This window comes from Scyliorhinus canicula, chromosome 5 (assembly GCF_902713615.1).
Source record: "Scyliorhinus canicula chromosome 5, sScyCan1.1, whole genome shotgun sequence".
NCBI lineage: Eukaryota > Metazoa > Chordata > Chondrichthyes > Carcharhiniformes > Scyliorhinidae > Scyliorhinus > Scyliorhinus canicula.
In genome coordinates this window covers 32,675,146-32,692,465 of record NC_052150.1, presented here as the reverse complement: position 1 = coordinate 32,692,465, position 17,320 = coordinate 32,675,146, and the positions used below count along the sequence as shown (strand labels likewise).

General features: G+C 53.5%; 1 protein-coding gene across 8 annotated transcripts in view; it reads left to right on the top strand.

The window, feature by feature from the left end:
- LOC119965900 (catenin delta-2-like) overlaps positions 1 to 16,814 on the top strand; it is a 1,408,928-nt gene extending 1,392,114 nt beyond the window's left edge. For all 8 annotated transcript variants that reach the window (XM_038796885.1, XM_038796882.1, XM_038796883.1 and 5 more), the window contains one exon: positions 16,278 to 16,814. In XM_038796885.1, the coding sequence (XP_038652813.1) occupies positions 16,278 to 16,538 (261 nt within the window). In that variant the 3' untranslated portion in view covers positions 16,539 to 16,814. The remainder of the gene's footprint in view (positions 1 to 16,277) is intronic.
- The last annotated feature ends 506 nt before the right edge of the window (positions 16,815 to 17,320 follow it).

Genomic DNA, 17,320 nt, shown 5'->3' with positions numbered 1-17,320 from the left:
GAAAGAGTATAAAACTCATTCTCTTTATGTAACTTAAAACTTAATTTTTTATAAGAGTTTCTTGAACTAAAGATATTAAGTTACAGCATGCACTGCTTCCTTATCTCAAGGCCTGTGTGATAATGGCTGTCTGCCTTCTTGTCTGCAGTTAACCCTTCGAGCGCCTTCTGCTATTTCATTTTAGCATTTCATTGCATTTACTTTTATGGGATCTTTTCTGTTACTTTGCTTTTTCTCATTTTCCTTGGGTTTTATCATCAACCCTTCATGTTTCAAATGACATCTTTGCATTTTCATTAACACTGGGCAAGGGGGAATCCCGCCCATAGTCTGCCCATGGGGTCATCCCAAACCCCATTTCTGCCATTCAGTTAGTTTGTGGCTGATCTGAACCTCCGCTCCATTTACCTGCCCTTATATGCCAAGTAATATCGTGGCCTGTGTTAGCTTTGGAGGCAGGGTGCCCCTCGCTAGTGACTCTGCGAACATTTTCCGTAGGTGCGGGGCCAGAGCTGGTGCAGATATTTGATAGAAGCCTGCTGGGAACCCGTCTAGCCCCGGCGCCTTCCCCGTCTGCATGGAGCTGATACTCTCCATGATCTCTCCCAGTCCTATTGGTGCTTCCAGCTTGCCTCATTTGTCGTCCCCCATGACTGGCATGTCCAGTCCAATGAGGAGCCGTTTCGTCCCCGCATCCCTGTTGGGGGGCTCAGAGGTGTACATCAAAGCCTCAAATGCTTGGTTGACCTTTTTTGGTTTGGCTACTAGTCTGCCTCTGCTATCTTTGAACTGCGCTATCTCCCTCGTGACTGCCTGCTTTCTCAGCTGGTGAGCCAACAGACGACTAGCCTTCCCTCCGTGTTCGTAGAATGTCCCCCCGTGTCTGGCAGATTTGGTGAACTGCTTTACTGGTGGATAGCAGGTTAAAGTTCATTAATAGCTTTTTCCACTCCACCAGAAGCTCTATGGTTGGGGCCTCGGAGTACTCTCTGTCGACCTTCAGGATGGAATCGAGCAGTTGCTGCCTGGCTGCCCTCGCTTACCTATATCTACACGCCTTGTAGGCTATAATCGCTCCCCTAATCACCACCTTTAGTGGCTCCCAGAACGTGGAAGGTGAGACTTCCCTGTTCTGGTTATTCGTAATGTACTCTCCTATGGCCCGTGATGTTTTCTGGCAAAAGACCTTGTCGGCCAAGAAGTCCGTGTCCAACCTCCATGTCGGGTGTTGGGCACAGCCAATCTCCAACCTCACATCCATGTCATGTGGAACGTGATCGGAGATGACTATCGCGAAGTATTCCTCCCTTACTATGTCCACTGCAAAGAAGTCGACATGGTGTATACCTTATGCGCTGGTGAAAAGATCGAGAATTCCTTCTCACCAGGGTGTAGGAACCGCCGTGAGTCCACTGTCCCCATCTGCTCCATGAATGCTCCCAATTCTCTAGCCATGCCTGTCTTTTTCTATGTTTTGGGGCTTGGTCAGTCTGTCAGTAGGTCCTGTACACAGTTGAAGTTGCTATGAAGTACCCATGATCAGTCGATATGTGTCAATGTCCAGGATTTCCGCCATGGTCTTTTTTATGAAATCAGTCTCATCCCAGTTGGGCATGTACAATGAGCCAGAACCACCTGTGCCCCATCCAGGACACTGCTGAATATAACGTACCACTCCCCTGGGTCCATAACCATCCTTGCCACCGTAAACACTGTCCTCTTGCTAATCGGTATTGCTACCCCCTAACCCTCGTCCCATAGCACAAATGGTACGTCTGTCCCAGCCAGCCCTTCCTTACCCACAGTTGGTCCTTCTCCCTCAGGTGTGTCTCTTGCAGGAAGACGACGTCGGCTTTCAAACTTCTTAAATGGGCAATGACTCTGGATCTTTTCACTGGGCCATTAGGTCCCCTGGCATTCCAGGTGATAATCCTGGTGGGAAATTTCTGTGTCCCCCCCCCCCCCCCCCCTCCCCCTTACGGGATCAACCATGCTTTTTTTTTCTTTTAAATCATTTTTATTCACGTTTTTCAATAACAAATTTTCGCCCCACAATTTAAAACAAACAAGGCGTGTTTCCACACTAACACAAGAAAAGAACTCACCCCCCAAAATAAATAATAACAAAAAACCAACAGCAATACAAGAAAGAAGAAAATAACAACATAGCAAACCCACCGCCGCAAAAACAAACCCCCTAACCATCCCCAAACCCCCCCCCCCCCCAAGTTGCTGCTGAGACCGACCACTCTCTACCCCTTCGCCAAGAAGTCGAGAAAGGGCTGCCACCACCGAAAGAACCCCTGTACCGACCCCCTCAGGGCAAACTTCATCCTCTCTAACTTGAGGAACCCGGCCATGTCGTTGACCGAGGTCTCCGAACTTGGGGGCCGCGTATCCCTCCACTGTAACAGAATCCTGCGCCGGGCTACTAGAGACGCAAAGGCCAGAATGCCGGCCTCTCTCGCCTCCTGCACTCCCGGCTCCGATGCTACCCCAAAGATCGCGAGCCCCCAGCCCAGCTTGACCCTAGACCCGACCACTTCCGACAAAGTCCCCGCCACCCCCTTCCAAAACCCCTCCAAGGCCAGACAAGCCCAGAACATATGGGTGTGGTTTGCCGGGCCACCCGAACACCTCCCACACCTGTCTTCCCCTCCGAAGAACCGGCTCATCCTTGCCCCCGTCATGTGAGCCCTATGCAGCACCTTCAGCTGAATTAGGCTGAGCCGTGCGCAAGAGGAGGAAGAATTCACCTTCTCCAGGGCGTCCGACCACCTCCCATCCTCAATCTCTTCCCCTAGCTTTTCCTCCCACTTCGCTTTGAGCTCTTCTACTGAGGCCTCCTCCTCCTCCTGCATCAGCTGGTAAATAGCCGAGATTCTCCCCTCACCGACCCACGTCCCCGAGAGCACCCTGTCCTGCAACCCCCTTGGCGGCAGCCGCGGAAACTCCTCCACCTGCCTCTTAACAAAGTCCCTGACCTGCATATCCCTAAAAGCGTTCCCAGGGGGGAGGTTCCACTTCCCCACCAGCTCCTCCAGAGTTGCCAACTCCCAAATCCCCCACCCGTTCTCCCCGGCGCAAAACGGTGATTGCCCCTTATCGGGGCCCAAACTGAGGCCTTCACTTTCCCCCTATGCCGCCTCCACTGTCCCCAGAATTTAAGGGACGCAACCACCACCGGACTCGTAGAGTACTTTGCCGGGGGGAGTGGAAGTGGGTCCGTCACCAAAGCCTCCAGACTCGTACCCGCACAGGATGCCATCTCCAGCCTCTTCCATGCATCACCCTCCCCTTCCGTCACCCACCTACGAATCATCGCCACGTTCGCCGCCCAATAATATCCACACAGGTTGGGCAGCGCCAGGCCCCCTACCTCCCTTCTTCACTCCACAAATACCCTCCTTACTCTCGGGGCCTTCCACGCCCACACGAACCCCAGAATCAACTTATTCACCCTTCTGAAAAAAGCCTTTGGGATCAATATAGGGAGGCACTGGAAAAGAAACAAAAACCTCGGGAGCACCGTCATCTTAATCGACTGCACCCTGCCCGCCAACGAAAGCGATAGCGCGTCCCACCTCCTAAACTCCTCCTCCATCTGCCCCACCAGCCTCGAAAAGTTAAGCCTATGCATGGCCCCCCAGGTCCTAGCCACCTGGGCCCCAAGATAACTAAAGCTCCTCTCAGCCCTCTTCAACGGGAGTTCCCCTATCTACCTCTCCTGATCCCCTGGGTGCAGGACAAACAGCTCACTTTTCCCCACATTGAGCTTATAGCCCAAAAAGTCCCCAAACTCCTCAAGTATCTTCAGCACCTCTGGCATCCCCTCAGCCGGATCCGCGACATACAGCAGCAGATCATCTGTGTACAGCGACAACCGGTGCTCCTCCCCGCCCCCCCCCCCCCCCCCCCCCTCCCCGCACAATCCCCCTCCAACTCTTCGAGTCCCTCAGTGCATGGCCAGGGGCTCAGTCGCTAACGCAAAGAGCAGGGGAGACAAGGGGCACCCCTGCCTCGTCCCCCTGGAAAGCCGAAAATCCGCCGACCTCCTCCCATTCGTCACCACACTCTCCACCGGGGAGCTGTACAGCAACCTCACCCAGCTGATGACCCCCTCACCAAACCCAAACCTCCACAACACCTCCCACAGGTAACTCCACTCCACCCTATCAAAAGCTTTCTCTGCATCCATGGACGCCACTATTTCTGACTCCCCAGCCGCCGGCGCCATCATCATGACATTAAGGAGCTTCCGCATGTTGACATTCAGTTGTCCCCCCTTTACAAACCCCGTTTGATCCTCATGAATCACCGTCGGGACCACATCCTCCACCCTCCTGGACAGCACCTTTGCCAACAACTTGACATCTACATTAAGGAGCGAGATCGGCCTGTAAGACCCACACTGAAGGGGGTCCTTGTCCCGCTTCAGGAGCAAAGAGATAATTCTCCTGGACATCGTTGGGGGCAGAGCCCCCCCCCCCCCCCCCCCACCCCCCTCCCTAGCCTCATTCAGGGTCCTCACAAGCAGAGGGCTTCCACCAGGAACCCGTCAGGCCCCGGCGCTTTCCCTGTCTGCATACTTCCCAACGCCTCCACCAGCTCCTCCAACTCGATTGGGGCCCCCAAACCCTCCATCCGCTCATCCCCTACTCTTGGGAACTCCAGCCTATCCAAGAAGCAGTCCATCCCACCTGCTTCCCTGGGGGGCACCGCCCGGTACAGCCCCTCGTAAAAGGATCTGAACACCCCATTAATGTCCCTGCCACTCCGCACCAGGTTCCCTCCTGCATCCGTGGCTCCCCCAATTTCTCTAGCTGCCTCCTGCTTCCGGAGCTGGTGAGCCAACATCCGACTTGCCTTCTCCCCGTACTCATACACCGCCCCCTGCGCCCTCCTCCACTGCGCCTCCGCCTTCCGGGTGGTTAAAATGTCAAACTCCGCTTGGAGATTGCGCCGCTTCCTCAAAAGCCCCTCCTCCGGGGTGTCTGCATACCTCCTATCCACCCTTACCATTTCCTCCACCAGCCTCTCCCTCTCGACCCTCTCCCCCCTCTCCCTGTGCGCCCGAATAGATATCAGCTCCCCTCCAACCACTGCCTTTAGCGCTTCCCAAACCATCCCTCCCTGCACCTCCCCGTTATCATTGTTTCTAGATACCCCTCTATGCCCCTACGGATCTGCCCGCACACTTCCTCCTCTGCCAAAAGCCCTACATCCAGCCTCCACAGCGGGCGCTGATCCTTCCCCTCCCCCAGCTCCAGATCCACTAAATGTGGGGCATGATCAGAAATGGCTATCGCCGAATTTTCCGCCCCCACTACTCTCGGGATTAGTGCCCTGCCAAGCACAAAAAAAATCAATCCAGGAGTACGCCATATGAACATGGGAGAAAAAGGAGAACTCCCTACCCCCCGGCTCCAAAAACCTCCAAGGGTCCACCCCCCCAAATCTGGTCCATGAACCCCCTCAGCACCAAGGCCGCTGCCGGCCTCCTGCCCGTCCTAGACTTCGAGCGATCCAGAGCCGGATCCAGCACCGTGTTAAAGTCCCCACCCAGGATCAATCCCCCTGTCTCCAGGTCCGGGATCAGGCCCAGCATTTGCCGCATGAAGCCCACAGCGGCCCAGTTGGGGGCATAAACATTAACCAAGACCACCCGCTCCCCCTGAGGTCTCCCACTCACCATCACATATCTACCTGCACTATCCACCACCACTTTGGGCGCAACGAACGACAGGCTCTTACCCACCAAAATTGCCACCCCACGGTTCTTCGCATCAAGCCCCGAGTGAAACACCTGTCCCACCCAACTTTTTCTTAGCCTTTTTCGTAACCCTGAGGTGCGTCTCCTGGAGCATAGCCACATCCGCTCCCAGCCCCCTCAAGTGAGCCAAGACCCGGGATCACTTCACCGGACCATTCAGCCCCCTCACGTTCCACGTGACCAGCCGAACCCGGGGGGGCCATCCCCCTCCCCCTACGCCGATCAGCCATAGCTCTTCCTCAACCCGCCACGCGCCCAGGGAACCTCCCAAGCCCACTCCCCACGGCGGCAGACCCCCCTCCCAAACCCCCCCCTTCACCATCCATTCCCTCACAGTCCCTGCAGCAACAACCCGGTACCCCCCCTCTTCTTCCTCCCCCCAAACCCCCCCACAAGCTAGAGCCCCCCCTAGCTGCGTTACCCCTAACATTGTGCTTCCGTGAGTCAGCTGACTTCTGCTGACCCCGGCTACTCCTGCCATAACCACGACACCCCCCCCCCCCCCCCCCCCCCCCCGACGCAACACAGCCACCAATCCCTCCCTACCAGCACTGGCTCCGCCCCCAATTCCTCCGGCGCGGGAAGAAAGTCCGCGCTTCCAACCCGAGCTCCGCCCCTCAACCCAACACGCGGGAAAAAGACGGACACATGACCCATCGGGACCCCAAACTACTCCCCAACCCACCAGTGGACAAAACAAAAAAAACACCGCAGTAAATAAGCAACAGCCCAGAAAACAACCCCGAAAAAACCAAAATAGCGAAAACGAACAGGCAACATCAATCAGTAAACACAGCCAATATAAACAACAGGATACCCAGCAGGGCAAAGCCTCCAAACAAAGTACATTTTTCCCCAGCTCCCCATTCCTCAGTTCGAGTCCAAGTTCTCTGCCTGGACAAAAGCCCAGGCCTCCTCCGGAGAGTCAAAATAGAGCCGGCGGTCCTTGTAAGTGACCCAGAGGCGAGCCGGCTGTAGAAGGCCAAACTTCACCCCCTTCCTATGAAGCACTCCCTTCGCTCAATTGAAGCCAGCCCTTCTCTTCGCCACCTCCGCGCTCCAGTCCTGATAAATCCTAAAGTCCGTGTTCTCCCACCTGCTGCTCCTCTCCTTCTTCACCCATCTGAACACGCACTCCCGGTCGACCAAGCGGTGAAAATGGACCAGCACCACCCTGGGCGGTTCGTTCGGCCTGGGCTCCCGCTGCAGCACTCGATGGGCACCCTCCAGCTCCAGGGGACAACGAAACGACCCCGCACCCATCAGCGTGTTCAACATTAGGACCACATAGGCCCCCAAATCCGAGCCTTCCAGCCCCTCCGAGAGGCCCAAAATCCGCAGATTCTTCTGGCGGGAGCGGTTCCCCATCTCCTCCATCCTCGCCAGCCATTTCTTGTGCAGCGCCTCATGCGACTCCACTTTCACTGCCAGGCCCAAAAGCTCACCCTCGTTGTCCCAAGCCTTTTGCTGCAGCTCCCGAATCTCCACGGCCTGGTCCGTCTGAGTCGCCACCAGCTTGTCCAGCGAGGCCTTAAACGGCTCCAAGATCTCAGCTTTAAGCTCCTTGAGGGAGCGCTGAAGCAGCTCCTGCTGCTCCCGTGCCCACTGCTGCCACGCTGCCGCTGCTTCCCCGCCCGCCGCCATCTTGCCTTTTCTGCCTCTCGCCTTCCTCTGCTATAGAGCCGACTTTTGGACCGCTCCACTGCGAGTCCAGTCCATCCACCAGTCGCTGGGCACACTGGCTGTGTTTCCCCCGGGGAAAAGTTTTAAAAAGCGCCGTTGTGGGCTCTTAAAAGAACCCGAAAGTCCAAAAAAAGTGGGAGCTGACGAACGTGCAGCTTAGCTCCGCATCGCCGCCAGCGGAAGTCTCCGGGATCAACCATACTTAACTGGTAGACGCGCCCCTGCACTACATGGTTTCCCTTTGTTAGGGGACGGTCCAAAATGGCCATGGTCACCATTCTCACCATGAGGTCAAGCCCCTGCGCCCCACGGTTTCCCTTTGTCCAGGGGGCACCCAACATGGCGGCCACCTGTGTGTACCCCTGCACTCTGGGGTTTCTCTTTGTTTAGGGACCCTCCAAAGTGGCTGCTTGCGGCGCCATCTTGTTCCCTCAACCGGCTCCTTACCTGTTGAAACTAATCTGAGACCCAACCCTTTCTTCTCTTCGTGTTCCCCTTGTGTTCCTTCTCTCCCTGCCCTCCCTACTATCTCCCCTTCCCCCCCGTCCCCTCTCCTTGCCTCTCCCTTTGCGTTCCCCCTCCCCCTCCATGTCTCTGTGTTCCCCACCCCCACCCCGCCTTGCGCATGCTCCCTGCCGGGAGGTGCGCCCTAGCTCTCTTTGTTATCATACTTTCTGGACTAGCTATCCCAACTAGTGTGGTGGCCCCCCTCCCGGGACTGGTCTTACCCCTGTCTTTAAGCCACTGACTGTCCGCTCCTTCCTCCTGTGCCTTACCTGCACCTGCGTTCCGCTGCCCTCGCCTTTCTCTGTGACCTGATCTTTCTGATCAAACCGAGGCAGCACAGTCCCTCGCAAACATATTTGCTCCATGCCTTCAGCGTTGCCTTGCCTGCCCCTTGTCCAGGCCGTTCATCTGAACAAACTCGTCCACCTCCACTGGGTGTTGAAGTAATGTACCTTATTTTGGAACATGACCCAGAGCCTGGCTGGGAGCAACATTCCAAATTTTACTCCGTTCCTGTACAGGGCCGATTTCGCCTGGTTAAAAATCACCCCTGCGTTTTGCAAAGTCCACCCCAATGTCTTGATAGACCAATTTTCTGTATCCTTCCCAGCTACTCTTCTTCGCTGGTCTTGCCCACCTCACGATCCTTTCACGATCCTGATACTGATGCAGTTTTGCGATAATCGTCCTCGGTTATTCCCCCGCCTTGGGCTTCTTAGGGCAGAGAAGGTTAACAGGAGATTTAATAGAGGTGCTCAACATTGTGAAGAGCCTTGTTTCCACTAGTGGGTTGGTCAGTAAGAGAACGTAGGGTTGAAGATAATTGGCAATTCTAATTGAAGATTAGAATTTATTTAACTCAGTGAGTTGTTATGATCTGGAAGGCACTGCCTGAAACGTTAGCGGCAGTAGAATCAATAGTACCTTGCAAGAGGAAATTGGACATGTACTTGAATGGTAAAAAATTATTGAATTATGATCAAGTGCTTCTCCAGAGCATGATAACTGAAATATTTCTTGCTCCAGACAGTCACAATTATAGTGACCTGCATCACCAAACTATACCCTGATCTGTCCCTCTACTTCTCTGACACCTTCTCCTCCTGTGCGCACTTCATCTTGTTCTCCCTGTCGCGCCTCTCACTTAAAATGTTCATCCTCTCCCACCCACCTGAGTACCATAAAAATCTTCTGACGGCCTTTCTCCCTCAGCTTCTTCACCAAGCACTTTCTCATTCTTGGCGATTTCAACCTTCATTTCACCTCATTCTCTCTCTCTCCTCTACGTTCACTCCTTTCTATCCTCCTTTAATCTCTCTTCCCATGTAATCTCGCACCGCCCCCCCCCCCCTCCCCCCCCCCCCCCCCCCCCCCCCCATCCACCCCCGCCGCCACCATCTCCTTGCTTACTCCCATCATGAAAAGGCTTTTTCTGATCACTTCCTCATATCACCCTCCACCCACATTCCCTCTCTCTTTTCCAAACCTAAATCCTTCTGTGCCCACCCCTGGAAAAAGCTGTCTCCAAAATTATCGACAACCCGGCACTTTCGGCATCCCCAAATTCGTTCGCCACAACATGTCTGCAGCTACTAATCATCTGAACCACACCTTTGATATCTCAGTCCTTACTGAAACTATCACACCATGCCCTAGTTTGCCCTCACGTGTGCACCCCCCCCCCCCCCCACCCCCCTTACCAAGGGGTGCAGAGTTGAATGTAAATGGTGGAAAATCCATTCATCTATTGGCCACTGGATCAATCTGGAGGACATAAAGTTATAAAGCAGCATCAAGCCCTACTGCCACTGGCAAATCTGCCAATTATTCCAGAATCATCCTGGAATGCAAAAATAACTGTTTATTTTTCTGCTGCAATTTGTTCTGTTAAGCACCTCTCTCTCCTATCTCCTGCACCCTCGCCTCCAACAACAAGTACAAGGAACTCATGGGCGTCTTTGTTGCTAAGGTTGAGATCATCCATTCAATTGCCTCTGAATTTCCTTCGTTTCTCCGAGTCCATGGGGGCCAAACGTCCTCCACGGTTTTCCCTGCCCAAGCCCGACCTCTCACCTTTCTCAAGTTTCTCCCCTCATACCATCTCCAACCTCTTCCTGTTTACCACCTGCTCCCTTGATCCTATTCCCACTAAATTGCTGACCACCAGCTTCCCTTTCTGGCCCCAGTAAAAGCCGATGTTGCCAAGAGGTCTCGCTCCTCAGCTTCTGTGTCTTCTGTTTTAAACCTGCCATCATCGGCTCTCTCCTTAAAGAAAAAAACAAGTCTCCAATGTTCCCTCGAGCTCCTGTTTGCTGGCTTGTTGCATTGCGCAGTTCCCTAAGCTTGACATGCAGCTGCATTACACATTCCTGATTGCTGCCATTAAGGCCATGGACCCATGCTTCTGAGATTAGTGCGCCCCATACTTTTTCCTGGTATGACCGCATTGTAATGCCTCAGACATTGAGAGGAGTTGGCATGTCTGGTTGGAGAGATATTGGGCATGAGGGGGGGAGGGGGGGGGAGGGGGGGGGGTTTAAAACTGCTGGGTTTGCCCTGAAAAAATTGAAAACCTACCTTGTTGCAGTCTGTGGGTATGTAGCAATTGGGCCTCACAGAACAGACACTTAAGCCAAGGCCGTGGGATAAAAGAACACAAACATTTATAGTGGCCTTGTAGCTGACAAAACTCAGTGTGAACTCCACAGTCATCGTTACTCCCTCAGAATATGTGACCCCAGAAATCTCATCCCACGATCCAGTTTGGGAACGTTTGGCTCAGAAGAAACACCATCCTTAACCTCTCCATCCTTGTGAACAACCATCCCATGGCCAACCTCCCTTTCCTCGCCTAAGTTCTTCAATGTATTGTCGCCTTACTTACCTGTGCCCATCTTTTCTGGAGCAGTATGTTTGAACCTCTCCAATCAGGGCCGGGATTCTCCCCTACCCGGCGGGGCGGGGGGTCCTAGCGTGTTGGAGTGGCGTGAACCACTCCGGCGTCGGGCCACCCCAAAGGTGCGAACATCTCCGCACCTTTAGGGGCCGAGGCCTCACATTGAGGGGTTAGGCCCGTGCCGGAGTGGTTCCCGCTCCGCCGGCTGGCGTGAAGGGCCTTTGGTGCCACGCCAGCCGGGGACGAAAGGACTTTGCCGGCCGGCGTATGTCCGCGCATGCACCGGAGCGTCAACGGCTGCTGACGTCATACCGGCGCATGCGCAGGGAAGGGAGTCTCTTCCGCCTCCGCCATGGTGAAGACCATGGCGAAGGCAGAAGAAAAAGAGTGCCCCCACGGCACAGGCCCGCCGGCCGATCGGTGGGCCCCGATCGCGGACCAGGCCACCATTGGGGCACCCTCCCCCCCGGGGTCAGATCGCCCCGCGCCCCCCCACCAGGACCCCGGCACCCACCCGTGCCGCCAATCCCGCCGGTAAGAGAGGTGGTTTAATCCACGCCAGCGGGAGAGGCTAGTCAGCAGCGGGACTTCGGCCCATCGTGGGCCGGAGAATCGCCACGAGGGGCCCGCCGACCGGTGCGGCGCGATTCCCGTCCCCGCCGAATCTCGGGGGGGCGGAGAATTCGGGACACGGCGGGGGCGGGATTGACGCCGGCCTCGGGCAATTCTCCGACCCGGCGGGGGGTGGGAGAATCCTGCCCCAGGTATCCACACATAATAATAATAATCTTTACTGTCACAAATAGGCTTACATTAACACTGCAATGAAGTTACTGTGAAAAGCCCCTACTACATCACCAAAGCGCAATGCAGTTACAAATGAAATATTTTGGCATAGCTGACTACACAATCCCCTCCCAATACCTCACCATTGTCAGACAGCTAGTTGAGACGGCACTCCCCAGGTCCATTTTTACCTAGCCAGTCATAGCCAGAGAATCGTGTGCAATGTCTCTCCACCTGCTCCCGCACCATTTGCTATCTCTTAAAAATCAAACCCTGGCCCCCTAATACCTTCCTCATCTACATGCTGCCCCTCACTGACACCGTCTAAAACACTGTCACTTTCTAAGTATATGCAGATAGTTTTCAATTTTACCTCACCACAGCCTCTCTACTAATCTCTAAGTGGCCTGACTGCTAATTTGACATCCAGTTTTAAATAAGCAGAAATTTCCTGCAATTACAGATAGGAAAGGCGGCACAGTGGTGCAGTGGTTAGCACTGCTACCTCACAGCGCCGAGGTCCCAGGTACGATCCAGACTCTGGATCAATGTCCGTGTGGAGTTTGCACATTCTCCCCGTGATTGCGTTGGTTCCCCCCCTCCCCCACAACCCAAACATACACAGGGTAGGTGGATTGGCCACACTAAATTGCCCCTTAATTGGAGAAAAATGAATTGGATACTCTTAAGTATTATTTTTTTTAATTAAAAAATAAATAAAATAAAATATTACAGTTAGGAAGAGTGAAGCCACTGTACACAAGACAAAGCTAGTGGGCAGATGGGAGTGTGGGAGAATAGGAGTTGCTGTGACAATAGGACTACTTCCCGATGTATTCCCACCTCTGGGAGGATTTCTCAGAGTGGGCTGGAAACAGAGTTGCAGAGTTCCATGGAGGTGGCAAATCAGGCCCCACTTGGGGACCACTCTATGACAGTGGCTGATAACCTCCCACCATTGGAGCAGCCTGCAGTTGTACACTGCAGATGGTCTCTCGGTGCAGTCAGATAGGCGCAGAGCCAGAAGCTGTGGGAGTGGAATTCTGCAGAGGGGATTCCCCTTCTCTCCAATGGTCATACTGGCTGCAAGCTGCTTTATTTGATGATTTTTCTGCAGGGCACCTACATGTTGAGATGCCTTCATGCTCACCTTTCAACCTTAGCAACACCCACACTCCCAATGGGACCACTGCCCTGTGGGCAGGCTCTCTGATTGGCCCTCCAGCCTCAGGAACCTATTGCAAGATGTTCAGACACCAGACTATAAATACTGGACAAGGAGATGTTGGCGCAGTGGTATCAGGACAATTTATTAATCAACAAAAGGGGCAGCATGGTGGCTTAGTGGGGTTAGCACTATGGCTTCACAGTGCCAGGGTCCCAGGTTCAATTCTCGGCTTGGTCACTGTCTGTGCGGATTCTGCACGTTCTCCCCGTGTCTGCGTGGGTTTCCTCCGGGTGCTCCGGTTTCCTCCCACAAGTCCCAAAAGACGTGCTGTTAGGTAAATTTGGACAGTCTGAATTCTCCCTCTGTGTACCCGAACAGGTGTCGGAGTGTGGTGACTAGGGGCTTTTCACAGTAACTCCATTGCAGTGTTAATGCAAGGCTACTTGTGACAATAAAGATTATTACCTATACTTAACAAGCAAAGGCATTCGGTATCATAGTTCAGGTGTCTTTTTACTTCTCACTGACTAATGGCTACAGACAACTTATGACTCCTTGGGCTGGATTCTCCCCTACCCGGCGTGACGGAGGGTCCCGGAGTAGGGGAGTGGCGCCAACCACTCAGGGGACGGGCCTCCCCAAAGGTGGGGAATTCTCCCCACCTTTGGGGGCCAGCCCCGCGCCGGAGCGGTTGGCACCAGAAGACTGGCGCAAAAAACCGGGGCTGGCCGAAAGGCATGCGCGATGTGGGTTTCTCTTCCGCTCCGCTGTGGCGGCCGCAGAAGGAGAAAGAGTGCACCCAGGACACTGGCCCGGAGTCTGAGCGGGGGGCCCCGATCGCAGGCCAGGCCACCGTGGGGGCACCCCCCGGGGTTTGATCGCCCCCCCCGCCCCCCAGGACCCCGGGGGCCGCTCGCGCCGCTGATCCCGCCGTTACAGAGGTGGTTCAAACCTCGGTGGCGGGAGAGGCCTCCCAACGGCGGGACTTCGGCCCATCCGGGCCGGAGAATCACCGCAGGGGCCTCGCTGATCGGGTGGCGAGATTCCCGCCACCGCCACTTCCCGGATGGCGGAGAATCTCTGCCACGGCGGGGGCGGGATTTTAGGCGGCCCCAGGCGATTCTCCGACCCTGCTGGGGGTCGGAGAATTTCGCCCCTTTTCTCTCCCGATGCCTTTTTGATATTTGTACAATGATCTGTTTGTCACTTTTATCCTCTGTAACCAGGGCCCTTCCTGATGTTCTAATGCTGTCATTATGCTTTGATCTTGTTATTTTTATTTGTCAATACTATTGTTAACTCATCAATTGCGATTATGACCCATGATCACAACCAAAACTGGATATCCTTAACTCATAAACTGCCTATCCTTCGGAACATACAAATTAGGAGCAGAAGTAGGCAAATCAGCTTTTCGAGCCTGCTCTGCCATTCAATCAGATCATGGCTGATCTCTTTCTGGTTTCAAATCCACGTCCCTACCTTTTCTCCATATCCCAATAACCCACAGTCACGATTCTCCAAAATGGAGACTAAGTGTTCGCGCCATCGTGAAATCTGTCGCGGTTCACGACGACGCGGAATGGGCACGGGGACAACCCATTCGGCCAGCATGATGCTGGAGAGGTTCACGCCGCTCCAGCCTCCCTTCCCGGCGCCAAATGGCCGCCGCGCCAATCCGCGCATGCGCAGTTGGGCCAACCCGCCATGCGCGGGGGACTTCTTCAACGCTCCGCCCCCGATGCAACATGGCGCGGGGGTTCTGGGGCCGGAAGCGGAACAAAGTAGGCCCGGGGAGGGGGGGGGGGGGGGAAGCTGGCCCGCCGATCGGTGAGCCCCGAGGGCCAGACCTCATCGAAGACCCCCCCCCCCCCGGTGAAGGAGCGCTTCTCCCCGCCCCACAGGCCACCTCCCCCCGACTCTTCGCGCGGAGTCCCGCCGGAAGCGACCAGGGGTGAACGGCGCCGGTGGGACTCTACCGTTTCCTTGAGGCCGCTCGGCCCATCTGGGCCAGAGAATCAGCAGCCCGGCCGCAAACAGCGGCCCTCCGCACCTCGGAGAATCACACGGCGGCGCCAGGTTGGTGTGGCGCGGTTGCAGCGATTCTCCGGCCCAGCACGGGGCTCGGAGAATCGCTCCCCAAAACTGGACACAATACTCCAGATGTGGTCTCACCAACATCCTATACAATTACAACACTTCTCTGCTTTTATACTCCAGTCCTTTTGCAATAAACCTTAACATTCCACTTGCCTTTTTAATTGCATGGTGTACCTGCATACCGACTTTCTGCGATTCATGAACAAAGACACCCAGATCCCTCAGCCGAACTGCATTTTGAATCTGCTTTCCATTTAGATATTGTTAACTTTTTCTTGTATAACCACCTGACAGACTTGGTGACCCAAGTATTCATTTAAATCCATCAGTCTATACATTTTAAAGCATATCCTTTGATAATATCTGATGAGATAGTTTGTACATCTGGCCTCCACTTCTCTTTTTCTATTCACATTATCAATTCATCCCATCAATCCCCATTAGATTATGAGTCTGAATTAATTCAAGTCATACAGGCAATATTTCCTCACACTTCTGAAATTAACCCTTCATCTACCAGGAGCTGATATAAAGTATAAAATGCACATCCATGAAGTGCAAAGTTTAAAAAAATACAAAAAGTTTAAGAAGGTTCACATTTTCTACACTACCAATCTTCATTAATTGTTAGGCAAGTGAGAAAGCAATAAACTAGAAAATTAAGCCAGTGGGCTCACTAGTGTTATGAGTGGACTACAGATGGGCCTGTGCCCACTGGAAAATTCAGCCATTGTCTTTGGTCCCTACGACAAACTATGTTCTTTAGCCAACAATTCAATCCCTTTCCTCGGCAACTATCTGAGGCAGATCCAGCTGTCCTCAACCTTGGTGATTTATCAGACCCCAAAGTGAGCTTCTGATCACATGGTCGCACTATTATTAAGCTCGCCTACTTTCAGTTCTGTAGCGTCACCTGCCTTAGATCCTGCATCACTTAATTTGCTGCTGAAATCCTCGTCCATGTCTTTGTTACCTCTAAACTTGAATATTCCAATCCCCCCCCCCCCCCCCCTCCTAACTTCTGTCATCTCCACCAGCCTTACAACCCTCCCGAGATATTTGCCTCCTCCAATGTTGGCACCTTGCACATCCTGGATTTTAATAACGTCACCATTGGCAACCATCCCTTTAGCTGTCAAGGCCCAAATCTCAGGAATTCCCTCCCTCAACGTATCTATCTCTGTTTCCTCCTTTAAGACATTACTTAAAACCTAGGACCAAGGTTTTGGTCAACTCTCCTAATATCTCTCGATTTGGCTCAATGGCAAATTTTGGATCATTTCATTATGTTGAAGGCCTTGAAATAATAGATTGTTGGTGTTTAAATGAAATAAGAATTATGTTCCGTATCTTCTTCTCAATAGGTCTCATCACAGCCTGCTGCACAGGAACCCAGTAGGAAAGACTATGATACCTATCAGCCCTATCAAAACTCAACAGCAAATTACGATGACTCTTTCTTTGAAGACCAAGTGCACAGTCGCCCAGCAGCCAGTGAATACAACATGCATCTCGGCCTGAAGTCAACCGGCAATTATGTTGATTTCTATTCCGCCGCCCGTCCCTATAGTGAGTTAAACTACGAGACGAGCCACTACCCGGCCTCACCCGACTCCTGGGTCTAAGCGGTTGGCCTCTTGGGTCTGAGCAGAAGCGGCAGATACACAAGAAAAGAGTCATTATACAAGACCCTGGGAACTGTGCATGTGCATGAATACCACAAGACATTTTTCAGCAAGTCTTAGTCTATCAGTGGTCTGTTCCGTAGGACAGTCATCGGGTGAATCATGGCAGATGGCGGTCAGACGGATAAGTACGGAGAGAAATGCAAGTGACATTCAGCTCATACAAAGGAGATGGAAAATTTGCTCGCCAGAGAGGGGGTGGGGGGATGGGGTGGTTGGTGATTCGGGTGGGGGTTGGGGGAAGGATTAAAAGTTCTGGTTGTGCATCCAGAGGAGCAGGGGGGTGGTGGGGATCAGGTGAGGTGGGGGGGGGGGGGGTGCGGGGGCTGGGGGGGGCTAACAAAGAACATCAGAAGCGTGCAAAGAAAATGGCATTGTGGAGAGGAATGAAAGTTGGCAGTGGAAAGTAGTTGAAAGCGATAGGAGGGAAGTTGGAGAGGCAAGGTCAGAGGTCAAGCACAAGAACCTGAATGTGTTTACACTTGTCACGGGGACAGTCTGTCACCTCTTGGAAACAAACATTCTCAACTGATTGTGTGTCACAGCTTGTAGTTTGCAGTCAGGTTTTCTTCTGTACAGCAAGACCATTTCTCTCGTCGCCTTCTTGGGTTCTTTCTTTCATTTTAATGCTTTGTTGTGAAGTATTGGATGTACATTACCGATCAATGAGAGCATTGTGTCCAGTACGGCAATGCCAAAGTACTCCTTCCGTCTCTTGTTCT